The sequence below is a fragment of the Chanodichthys erythropterus genome, chromosome 11 (assembly GCF_024489055.1).
Source record: "Chanodichthys erythropterus isolate Z2021 chromosome 11, ASM2448905v1, whole genome shotgun sequence".
Taxonomy (NCBI): Eukaryota; Metazoa; Chordata; class Actinopteri; order Cypriniformes; family Xenocyprididae; genus Chanodichthys; species Chanodichthys erythropterus.
The window spans coordinates 49,099,240-49,112,950 of NC_090231.1; the positions used below are offsets into that span (position 1 = coordinate 49,099,240).

General features: G+C 37.2%; 1 protein-coding gene across 1 annotated transcript in view; it reads right to left on the reverse strand.

Annotated features, from left to right (window-relative positions):
• Window positions 1-1,651: 1,651 nt before the first annotated feature.
• The window catches only part of LOC137030018 (adhesion G protein-coupled receptor L3-like), a 433,419-nt gene continuing 421,359 nt past the window's right edge, over window positions 1,652-13,711 (reverse strand). Inside the window, exon 23 of the mRNA XM_067399942.1 lies at window positions 1,652-1,693. Within this exon, the coding sequence (XP_067256043.1) occupies window positions 1,689-1,693 (5 nt within the window). The 3' untranslated portion in view covers window positions 1,652-1,688. The remainder of the gene's footprint in view (window positions 1,694-13,711) is intronic.

The following is a 13,711-nucleotide window of genomic DNA, read 5'->3' on the forward strand; positions in this document are numbered from 1 at the left end:
TTTCAAAGCAGCTTTATAGTGATAAAAAGGAAATCAATGATCAGTGATGCAAACGGAATTCAATACTGCTGTAAAGCAGCTCTAGAAAGACAATAAGAAATAATAATAAATTCTGTTCTATAATATAATAATAAATGAATTCTGCAGAACTATTTCACACATTTTCCCCCAGTCTTTTTAATGACTGAAATAAATAAATAAATAAAAAGGAATTTTAATTCAGAATTTGAAAACATGCTCATAATGTGAAGTGGTGTATTTATGTCATTGTCAGATTTCCAATGTTATTTTGATGCTATTGTGGGGAGGGCAACTGAATTAAACTAAGAAGTAATAAATTCAAATAAACTTTTTGACCATGGATAAATGATTTAACCGAGCCCGATCACACGAAAATGCGTATCAATAGTACGCGTTTGTAATCTCGTAGAATATATACGCCAAAATGAGTTTTGGCGTGCTTATGGTACGCAGTTTTTCGCGTGCATATGATACGCACTTTATGGCGTATTATACGTACGAACCCCCCACCCCCTCACCCCCATCCTAACCAAGAGCGTATCATATACACGCCATAAAGTGCGTATCATATGCACGCAAAAAAAAACTCATTTTGGCGTATATATTCTACGAGATTACAAACTCGTACTATTGATACGCATTCTCATGTGATCGTGTTGTTTAACCATATATATGAAACAATGTACAAAACACAATAGTGACACAGCAAAGTAGTTCACTGGAATAGACAACTGAGAAATGGACCCATGATATTACATTTAAAGTTAATATATTTTAATATTATATGTTCTAAATTGCAGCTTTCTCATTTCAAATATGTAATTACAAATACATTTAAATACATGACATATATAAATGGCATTAAGGATAATTTAGTTCAACATAAATGCTTGTCAGTACATTCAGCAGTACACTTTATCCATAATAGAAGCAATTATAATTTAATTTATTAAATTTAAACTATAATACATTTCAATCAAGTGTAAATAATATGCAGTTATGTGCCAAAAACATTCACACGAGTAGGTTATATTCTTTTAAAGCGTTTTTTTTTTTTTATAAATAATAAAAGTGCGTTCGTTTTTCACAAGGGTATGATGATGTGCAGTGATGCTCAATAAAGTGACTGTATTCACACTACAGCTTTGAGTTCTTTAATGCTTTTATTAAATGGTTAATGCATAATAAACTATTAAGGTCATCAATTTTCGTGAAAACCTTATTTCACATTCATTAAAAGTGGCATCTTGTGCAAGAAGATTCATCTCTGAGTTATAGACACTGAACATAGGAGCATGCAGAGCTTGTTTTAGCTTTAAAACCTTTCACAGATCCAGAACAGCATCACCATGCGTCATCTGGAAGGTCTTATTGATGATAGCGTGATGTTATTTGTGTATGTCTTGCTTTTTATTCATCTCAGTATTGACTATGTGTGTTCGTTTAAATGGAGTTTGTCCATTTTAACATGTTGTCATATTTATCAGTCTGGTTGTGTTGGCGATACTGACCGCATATCGATATTACTGTTCAGGCATAACTGTTCCTGGCTCATTTGCAGAGGAGAATGAATCGCCCCAACCCCCCAGTGCCATGAGACTCAGACAGGCCAAAGAAAACCAATGGGCTGTTGGGTGAACCTGTCAGGAACTTTTCCAGCACATATTTCACCCTAGAACAAAAGAAAGAAATAAGGACTCATATTTTGCATATAGAATACAAAGCCTTTATTGTTTTCTACACTGTAGAAAATGATTAAATACAGTTAAAATGCTACGGTAAAAACCTGGCAAATGGTTAATGGTAAGTTTCCTTTACTATATACGGTGAAAAACTACTAGAACTATAATTTATCAGTTATGTACAGGGTTTCCTTTGTTCATTGTTCCATGTCTTCTTAGATTAACTTGATTGAAGTTTATATAATCCTGTGTTCTCCTGCGTTCCCTGAACATTGTTATTAAAGACTTACTCTTTTCCTGTTTGTGCAGTTTACTACAACCAAGACACCAGAGAAGATCTTATGTGGTTAAATTAATGTTTATTAATGTGCAAAATTTAGTGTCACGTGTGTTACCATGATGGTGTTTTGTATTTGCATATATGACACTGTGAACCTTCCATATAGTCTTGTGGAAAAGCTTTTTCAGAATCAGAATCAGCTTTATTCACCAAATTTGTGCAAACACACAAGGAATTTGTTGTGGTTTCCAGGAGCTCTAGAGGATAGAAGGAGAACATTCCTTAAGAAGGACTGAACATTTAAATAAGATCAAGATAATAATATGAATAATCTAATTTAAATACTAAATTAAATGACTGACAAAACAGCTCACTTTCAGCAGTTATTTTCTTAACATTTCTTATAGATTTCTGCTTGGTGTAAATCAGATACAGATAAATTAGCACAGTACTGGCACATTTATTTGAATGCATTAATGAGAGAGGGATTGCTTGTGTGAATTAGTCATACCGTCTCTCTATTAATTGTGAATATGTGGGTTGTAAGTAGTTACTTCAAAAGTAGAAAAATATATGCTATAACCTTTGAGTTTCTAAGCTACATTAGTGATAAATCACAGGACAGCGTTAATGAGTTTCTGCCCTCCTCTCTGTGTGTGCGATCTTCGTGTGATGTGCAGCTACTGTCTGTATGAGTGTTTGTGTGCCACAATGCATCAGCGCAGTTGCTCAATATAATGATACACATCCAAGCGTTCACATTGGCAGTTTTATCACCGAACCATAATACCGAACCTTAAGGCATAGGGATACATTAACAACGTGATTGGTCGGATTTTATGACGTATTGCCTATTTTGAGACGGAACTTACCGAACATCCAAAACAATGATGTTTTCTGAGGTAAATGCGCTTGTTGTGTGTGCGTAGCCTGCATGTGATGGTATTTTGGCCAGCTGGGAACTCGTGAAGAGCTTATAAAATGTCTAAAGTAGTCAAAACACCGGCGGGAATCCATCCGTCACACACACAAATTATCTGCTGCATGGAGACGCGCGTCTGATGCCTGTCATGGGCAAACTCGCGACTAAGAAAAACCGACATGCGTGAGGATTCTGTCCTTTTTAGGGTCTCCTCTTCCTGTTTTTGGTTCGGTTACATGTCTTTGGTCCGTTTTGCGTTCATATATCATTCGAACCGCACCAGAGTTCGTTTGGAAGCGGACCGAGACCCATCTTTTCAGCGGTCTCGGACCGCTTGTTTGGTGCGCACCAGGGTTCGGATGGCAGCGTTCACATATATTCAAATGAACCACACTAACCGAGCAATCGCACCAGTGTTCGTTTTAATCGAACCAAACATGACAAGTGTGAACGCACCCTTAAATGTTCAAGCCTTAAAACACATACTATTGACAAAGTTTAGTGAAGATGCGCACTGTCTGTAGGGCTTTTCACACTGTGCTTAACCCTGGGATGTCATGGTTCTAAACACCGCTTTTTAACCCTGGGTAAAGGGGTTTTTCACAGTTGTAATTTAGATGCAGGGTTAGCGCCGCTTTTTACCCAGGGTTATGAAACCCTGCTCTGGACTTGTACAGTGTGAAACGATGGAGTGTTATAATGTTACAACTAGATGCTTAGCATCCGACAATCAATCACATGCCTTATATTCACTTGCTTTGGGCAGACACGGAAACACAGTGCGATGTATATAAATAGTAATTTCTGCATATGATAGGAAAAATGTCAAACGGCGATGGAAAATGCAACAACTGGAGTGAAGAAGAGGCCATTTCATTCTTTTCTTTATAGTTCGAAAAGTTCACCCAGAAAAACTTGATATTACAGTCAGTAATGTGTAATATGAGGACACGCAATGCTAGAGCCTTTATATAAACAAGTCACGTGCTGCGTTTGTCCAGTCAGTAACACTGACACTATGAATATTCAAACAAGGACTTTAACCCAGGGTTTGGAAATGTGCAATGTAAAAAGGCAGCTTATGAATACCCAGGATTAACTGTTAACCCCGTGTATATTATGAGCAGTGTGAAACATGAATAAAGATAACCCAGGATTCCGTTTACCCGGGGTTTAGAATGACCCAGGGTTAACTATTTCAAGTGTGAAAAGCCCTTATGTATATTGACTAGACGTTTCAGTTTGCCTCCGTGTTGCTTCCATGCCGCTGACTGGACGGGGTGGTGTCATGTGACTACACATGCAGTAGTGTTTTTAAGGGGAAATTATTAACGGTTAAAAAAAAATTAATAAATAACCGACATGGGAAAATTACCTCAGTTAGAGTTTCTGAATTTCGTTTTCGCTTACTTTCCAATTATTCGTCCACCCCTACTTTAAATGCAAATGAGCTGCTGCTCCTGGTCCCCTTTCCAGAAGAGGGTGGAGCTTTAACAGCTCACACTTTGTTTGCTCAACAACAACAAAGCAGGAGAATCTCACGCAGCCAAAATGATTATTGTCAGTAACGGTGTTCAGCCTTACATTGTTCAAACTGGAATCAGACACTGATGGAGAGACTCAGGAAGAAGTTACAACTTTTATTATGTAACTGGACAGAGTGGTTAGTGGATACATTTATGTAGAGTTGATTCAGCTCATTGACTAGCATGTGCCGTCATGTTAATCTTTTGTGCAAATCCAGCGTAGAATTGACCCTCGTTTGTGAAGCAGTCCAGCGTAAAATGACGGCATGGCAACAACACTTACTACAACAACACTTTCTCTTTTATAAAGCAGCCCAACATGGCATTGCCCCCTGCATGTTCTCGGGGGCAGGGTTTATGTAAATTTTAGGGAGAAGCTTGTTGTAGACCCTACCAACTGTGTGTTGTAGTCCTTAAACAACAGCAACAACAACAAAAAAAATTTCCCTTTGCATTGGACTTTGAGCGTTGTAACTTTGCAGATGTTTTTTATGCTCTAACAGCAACATTACACACTAAAGTGAAATCATAATCAACCACAATCCACCCCTTTAAGAGTGTCAAGTTTCCATGATCTCAGGTGCGTGTGTGTGCACATTTAGGGAAGAAGAGAGAGATATCTGATGTGTGTCCGTCTTTATTTTTAGACAGTTCATGTAGTGTAGAGTGTGTGAGAGTATGAGCAGTAGAACAGATCATCAAAACACTTTTATACAGTCAATAGACAGACGTTTAAGAACTGCTGTCACTCTGCAACCATTTTCTCAAGGCATTTTCAGACCTACAGCCTTTCACAGTTGTAAACGTATCTTTTATTATTTTTATAATAAAAATAATGCTCTGAAAAAGTGAAACTGAAAACCTGAGACATTTTCAGTAATTTTAAAAAAGAAGTTGCCGTAAAACCTGCTGCTAAATATGCATGAAAACTTTCTGTGGTCTCTTGGGAAGATTGAAATCCTGAAATCCTGCTGGAGTCTTTGAGTCGTGACAGACAAACATCTGAGACAAGTGCTGTTTCATCAAGAGAAACTTTCTGAGCTTCTACAAATGCCATCAGATGTGAAGTACTTTAGTAGACATGAAACTGAAAAACGCTGGATACAAAAACAAATAAGTACAAAAATATAAAATGGGAGGATTTTAAGATCTTTTGATCTCAGATAAAATGTTTATGCTGTCTAAATTTATGTAATAATCAGAAGCAAGTATCCCACTGCAAACCTCAATCTATTATTAAAGGTGTAGTGTGTGATTTTTCTGAGACAAAAATAACTGTTTTTGTATGTGTTCTGAAGACTGTTGTCAATGCAAAACTTTCCACCAAGATGCTAGTTTATTGTTTATTGTCTGATCATTTAGTGAAGTATGCTCTCAATGACAAATGGGGAACAGTTAGCTCATGATTGCAAGGCTAGATTACTGTAATGCTCTACTGAGTGGTTGCTCTGCTCGCTTGATAAACAAACTACATCTCGTACAAAATGCAGCAGGTAGACTTACTAGAACCAGGGAATATGAACCCAGTTCTGTCATCACTGCATTGGCTTCCTGTTAAACATTGTATAGATTTTAAAATCTTGCTAATTACTTACGAAGCACTAAATGGTTTAGCTCCCAGTACCTGAGCGAGCTCTTAACGCATTATAGTCCTTCACGTTTATTGCGATCTCAGAATTCAGGCCAGTTGATAATACCTAGAATATCAAAATCAACCACAGGTGTAGATCCTTCTCCTATTGGGCACCTGAACTCTGGAACAATCTTCCTAGCATTGTTCGGGAAGCAGACACACTCTATCAGTTTAAATCTAGACTGAAAATGCATCTCTTTAACCTGGCATACACATAACACATTATCAATTTATGTTTTCAAATCCGTTAATGGATTGTTAGGCTGCATAAATTAGGTCAGCCGGAACCGGGAACACTTCCTATAACACCAGATGTACTTCAGTTACATCAGAAGAAGTTTGTCATCTATGCTAATATTAGTGTCTCTGTTTATCCAAAGGTTTACTGTAGTCAGCCAGATCCAGACCGCATCCAGGTGAGATAGAGGATGTGCGCCTAGACACAAAGACAACGCAGCTCTGAAGTGTGAGCAGAGATTGTGTCAACTAGATCATCCACTGTGAAGGCTTCATTGACACGACAGCCAGTGGCACAGTTCCTCAACAAACCGTCCATACCGGCGTGATGAATACGATCCTCAACTAGATGGAACTGGAATAAATACTTTGACTGTTACGATTCCAATCGGACTTATGAAAGCTGCCTGAATCATAATAAAGCACTGTTTGCTGTTCGCCAGAGGAGACCTGGCCCCCTGACTGAGCCTGGTTTCTCCCAAGGTTTTTTTCTCCATTTTAACACCTGTTTGCCATCTGATGTCAACTGTTGAAGTATGGGTTCCTTGCCGCCATCGCCTTTGGCTTGCTTAGTTGGGGACACTTGACATTTGATATTCAACAATGTTTTGATCTGCCTGCATCGACACCATTGTATGCAAACTGAACTGAGCTGGATGATAACATCACTGCTGATATATAGATAAATTAACTGAATTAATTACTGTTGATCCGTACAACGGAAAAATCAATACTGAATTTACTTAAGCTGGACAATGACACCATTTTCTTTAAGAGCTAAGAGCTGCTGTGCAGCCAAAAATGATATACCAGTTATCACTGTAAAGCTGCTTTGACACAATCTGCATTGTAAAAAGCGCTATATAAATAAAGGTGACTTGACTTGACTTGAAGTAACAACACCTCTCCTCAACAAGCCATGATTTGAGGAATAATTCAGATCCATAGCATTTTGAAACTGAAACTTTCATCATGGCAACATAACTATGTGTGTCAACCAGAAAAGAATTGTTTCCACAACCTAACTTTGTCAGTTAGTAATTGCAACGTTGTTGTGGCAACATTGTGGATCAATAGAACTTAGTCAGGGTAGTGCCATATTTATTTTTTTGATAGGAATGAAAATGAGGCTGAGAGAGATGGATGTACAGTGTGTTTAATGGATTGTACTGTTGCTCAACGATGTCCAACTGATGAAACGATGAAAAGAAAAAAAAGAAAAAATCAATAGATAAAACTACATAAAATAGTGCTGAAAGTTGTGAGTTCTGAAAATGATGTGATCTAGCACCTGTGTAAAGATCATAATTCTATCCCTCACAGCCTTGTTACATTAAAACAATATTTAACATTGCGTCTTTCTTGGAATTCCAAATCATTGATTGCAGCACAAGCGAAAATCAACTAGACTCTTCTTTCCTGATCACTGGGTGAAGTATGGATCACATCTTGCATAGGATAATGTACCCAAATACCTGACTTCCACAACAGTCTATGACTTATTCTTCATCTCTGCCATCACTACCCAGTGCGAGGTAGTGGAAGGAATGCAAAATCAAATTGTATTCATTTTATTTATTTGAAAGAACAACAACGACAACAAACCAAACCATTAATATTAAAATTACATTTATATTAAAATAAATGTAGTAAAAACAATGTGATCAAACTTTCGTCATGGCAATGTAAATAGTTATGATGTAACAACCAGAAAAAATTCATTCCTGGATTTGTTGCCACACCATAATTGTGACCATGTCAGTCTGTATGCAAAAATCACAGGCTAGAACTGATACACTCTTAAAAAATAAAGGTTCTTTATTGCCATTTATGCTTCCATGAAGAGTCCAGGAAATTTTTTCGTTCCACAAAATGTACTTGTTCAGTTTGCTTAGTTTTGTCATGGCCACAATATATAAACTAGTGGGAACATGATAATATGTAATGGCCACGAGATATTCCTTTGTGAGAATGTGATAAATCAATGTAAAGTCGTGGCCTTGAGATCATATGGTGAGGGAACAATATATTTTTCTCATGGCCACAACTTCATTATGTTGAGGGAACGACATCTATTTCTCATGGCCACGAGTTAAATGTGTAAACAACCTGCATGACCATAGCAACCTGGAATTATCAGAAATGGATAAGACTATGATAATATTTTTAATTAAAGGTGCAATATGTAATATTTTCTGTCCGCTAGATGTCGCTAGAGGCGTATTCAAAACAAAGGCGTAGCTTGATGAAGCCAAGTTTGAGTGCAGAAGCTTGGGACATGTGGTCTTCACCTCACAGCCAGTGGAAACCGATTGGGAAGAAATCATGTCCATTGATGCGATTATTAATGTTATTGTAGTATGAAGCAGAGCAGGATCAAGTGTTGTTGGAGCTGAATGAGGCCGCTGGAGCGATTGCGCAACACATGCTTCATAAGCAGCAGGACTTTTATTATGACACAGTCGCCGGCGCTGCTTCCGCTTTTCCGGTCATGAGTATGAGGTAACACAGCTCTGTTTATCATATTAGATACATTTGAGTGTGTTGAAAATTATGTTATAACGTTACTCTGTGCCTGTTACGTTGCACACTGTAGTAAGCTATATCGATTTAAGAATATCATATTAAATGCTGGATGGCTTGTGTTGATAAATGACATGCAATTAATTTTAAAATGTATTGTATTATTGAGAAAATGCTGTAGGCTGTTACTAAAAATAAAGCTGCATCTAATTATGCTATGTTAGCTACTTCACAAAATAGTGTTTTTCTCTGAGGCATGGTAAAGCATGGTACTCGCAAAAAAATCAAGAAAATTAGATTTAAACAATAAGACTAAACGTGTTGAGCTATATAACAATAATTAGTTTTCTGTCTATAAATATATCCAAAAAGTTGTTCCCTTGTCTATTTAAACATTTAATACATTAAAGCGTCTTTGGTGTTTCCATGGTTTCTACAAAATAAAACCGAAAACCGAGGGTAACGCGGGTATGACACAACTGAAAGGCGACTCACTCACATGACTTGGTTAAAATTGCAATTTTCTCAAGGTTTACAAATAGTTGGAAACATTTGGGATATTGTAAGTACTCAAGTGAACAAAATATATGACACTGGCCTAGTGGTTTTTGGATATTTTACTGCTAAATCTAGCGCAGAATTAAGAAATTATTATATTAACATAATTAATAGGAACCTTTGATTTAAAGAGTGTAACTTCAGATACATGCAATGTGTAAAGACATTTATATACTCAGCAAAAAAAAAAAAAAAAAAATTGCTTTTGTAAAATCCAAATTAGCTTTATAGATCTTTATTGGAAAGTATATACAAAAACAATGTTTTTCATGCATCTGTGGACCAGTCCTTAAGACACTAACAATATACAGGCAGTAGACATTTAAGGTCACAGTTCCAATTACTTTGGACACTAAAAAAAGCTTTCTACTGACTCTGAAAAACACCAGAAGAAAGATGGGCATACCATAGTGCTGCATGCCATAGTCCTTCTGCAGGGAGGCATGAGGACTGCAGATGTTAACGGAGCAATAAACTGCAATGTCTGTAAGGTACAATGCCTATAGACAGTGCTACAGGGAGGCAGGAAGGACAGCTGACAGTCCCAGCAGTGCAACCATATGTGCAACCAGACGTGTTCGAGAACTTGCAAGTGCCTTGTTGGAAGAATGGAGTAACATCCCACAGCAAAAACAGGCAAGTCTGGTGCCACACTTTGCTTTACTTAAAGATCTTGCTGCACAGGTGAGAGAAGTTTAATGTTTAATGCAAATCACTAGCTGCAGGCACGTACCCGCTCATTTAGAATCATCTGGATTCATCAACATTAGAACAAGAGAAAGAACAAATTTATGTGCGTTACACACCTGCTGTGAATCCGACAGGTTTGTAATGCAGCATGAGAAGTCCTTCTGCACACATGAATTTGTAAATTGTACATAATTATTAGCTATGACTTATTCATCAGCCTATCTCGGGTGTCTGGAAACTTCTTTAGGTTTTCCCATTAGTTAATAAACGATGAGCTGAAGTTTTGTGAAGTGCCCCTCGGGGTCTGTGTGATGCTGTGGTCTCAGGATCTCTACTTAGTGGACTACCAAGACAGAATGTTCTTAAAGGTATACGTTACATTGTAAGAAACCTCACACCACACATTTCTATTTGTTCTGCTTATCTCATTGTTTGCTTTGAATTTAACTGTTAGTTCTATTAAAAAATTGTAAATCGAGTCTTCCATGTTTTATATATTTTTCATGCAGACTTTTAAATATTTTGAAATGTATTCTCATGCACAACAAAAAGCTATTTATAATGTCAAAGGGGACCTATTATGTAAACTTCACTTTTATAAGGTGTTTGAACACCAATATGTGTCTGCAGTGTGTGAGAACAACCAGCCTATAATGGTAAAAATCCACTCACTCATATTTTCATAATTCCCATAAATCAAAAGTAGTCTCTTCTAACGTGCTGGTTCACATTCCCCCATATAATGACGCCATTGTAGGGAGAAGTCCTGCTCGACCAGAACTGCTTCACAAATGAGGGGCTTTTCAATGCTGGATTTTCAAAAAGGTTGATAAGATGGGTCAATAGCAAAACGCTTTGTGCGCAAACTTCAGATTGAGACAAAGTATTGCACATCATATGTTGTGAGTCCTTCCAAATTGCCTTTCTGAAAGAGCTTGTTGGCCCTCTGTATGGCTAATGTTGCTAAAGCTAACATTTGCTCTGCCTGTTTTCACTGACGCTATGTGCTATCAGGAGTTCCCTAGTTAAAAACTGCACATGAGTCACCCACTTGAATGCGACCAGCTCGTAATTTTCTGATCAGGCACCAGGAGAGCAGAGCTATGTCATTGTTTTTATCCCGCCATGCTCGCCATCTGCATAATTCATAAACACGCATTTATGCACAGCACAGTTATTTGACAGATGACTGAATGCTAGATGAAGGATGAATGCTACTTACAGTTTCTGGCATTTTCAGTGTGTGAGATTGTCCTGTTTTGTTGTTGTCGGTATGCCGCTGGAGCATGAGCTCTTGAAGCCCTGTCCTCTTTTTCATATAATAATTGAGTGTTTTTGCTTACCCCCAAAAAGTACCAATTTTAACACACTAAAAAAAATAAACTGTAAGATATTTTGAGCTAAAACTTCACACACACACACACACACCTACACACACACACACACACACATACACTGGGGACATCAGAGACTTATTTTACATCTTATAAAAAGGGGCCTAATAGGTCAGCATGAAACAGAAATTGCGATAATTTTTTCTTCCCTATTGTGATGTATATCTGAGTGAAACGGCTTCTGGAACAAGAACAAATGTAGGATGGGGCTTGATTTTGGCCATGGGATATTGATTGGATGGTTGTGGTTTGCTATTGGTTGATCTCATAGGTTGTCCCGCCCTCGCACCAGTAAACACGTCATCAGAGAAGAGAAGAGAAGAGAAGAGAAGAGAAGAGAAGAGAAGAGAAGAGAAGAGAAGAGAAGAGAAGAGAAGAGAAGAGAAGAGAAGAGAAGAGAAGAGAAGAGAAGCTCCAAGATTGAGGGGAAGTTATTCAAGATTATTATTCAAGATAACGAGGCACATGAATGAAAAAAATGATGTGCACTGATAAATCATTTATAATAAACACTGGAATATTCCATAAAGAATAAGAATTGTCAATTTTTATTACATGACAATTGTTACATCTTTGCATTGTTAATATCTTTTTTTTTTTTCTTCTTCTTTCCCTGAGTCTTTCTCTTTTACTTTCACTTTCCTAGTCACGCCCTATTGGCCCATGCCACCCACCTGGTCCCTGTGACATCATTGACCAGCTATCCAATACTATACAATTGGTGCCCCCGTTGCATAAAAAGTGGAGAGTAGACGCCACTCGTGAGGCCCTGTCTGCAAATGTTTGTTCCTCACAAATTAATGTTACTCCCCTTTACCCCTTAAATGACCACAACAGGGGTCATAACAATGATTTTAAAGCATCTGCATTTATTGATTATCATGGACAGCTGATGGAAAACAAGTTTTTCTCTTTACCAAAATGTTTTAAGTCATCTTAGTTTTAATGTATGATAATAACCCCATTTTATGCATATCATTTAGTCAAGATCTGACTCTAAATAACAGGCACACACACACACACACATGTAAAACGCATTTAACAAAATTAAACTCATTTGCAAACATTGATGTTTTTAAGCCAGTCTCTGTAACCCGTCTCTTATTACAGTACTGTTTATGCTGATTAAATTTTAGAATGTGTCGTTCCTGTGCTGACATGAACACTCTTATTAAGACAAATATTTCCACACAGTAGACCTGGGAATTGAGAGGGAAAGGAAAAGAACATTTGAAATTGAAATTAAGAGTCTTGATTGTGTCAAGCGTCTTGAATTAGACTATTAACATTTAAAGCATCTAGCTTAATTGGCAGTTTGTCACTTGTTGGGTATGGAGAGATTTGGACATTTTATTGTAAACAAAACACATGTAGTAAACGTAGCACAAAAATTCTTCTTCAAGGTCATGCAAAAGTTTTTGGGATCAGTGCAGCAGGCTTGTCAATGCATGTCTTTATTTTTCAGTTTTTTTAATTGCAACTCTTTAAAGGTGCCCTAGATTCAAAAATTGAATTTATCTTGGCATAGTTGAATAACAAGTGTTCAGTACATGGACATGACATACAGTGAGTCTCAAACTCCATTGTTTCCTCCTTCTTATATAAATCTCATTTGTTTAAAAGACCTCCGAAGAACAGGCGAATCTCAACATAACACTGACTGTTACGTAACAGTCGGGATCATTAATATGTACGCCCCCAATATTTGCATATGCCAGCCCATGTTCCCAACATTATGAAAGGCATTAGACAAGGACAGAACGTCTGGATGTGCACAGCTGAATCAACAGACTAACTTTAGGGAAGCAAGCAAAGACGATAGCAAAAAATGGCAGATGGAGCAAAAATAACGGACATGATCCATGATAACATATTTTTAGTGATATTTGTAAATTGTCTTTCTATATGTTTTTTTAGTATGTTGCTAATGTACTGTTAAATGTGGTTAAAGTTACCATCGTTTCTTACTGTATTCACGGAGACAAGAGCCGTCACTATTTTCATTTTTAAACACTTGTAGTCTGTATAATTCATAAACACGACTTCATTCTTTATAAATCTCTCCAACAGTGTAGCATTAGCCGTTAGCCATGGAGCATAGCCTCAAACTCATTCAGAATCAATGTAAACATCCAAATAAATACTATACTTACGCGATTAGACATGCTGCATGACAAACACTTTGTAAAGATCCATTTTGAGGGTTATATTAGCTGTGTGAACTTTTTTGATGTTGTTAAAGGCA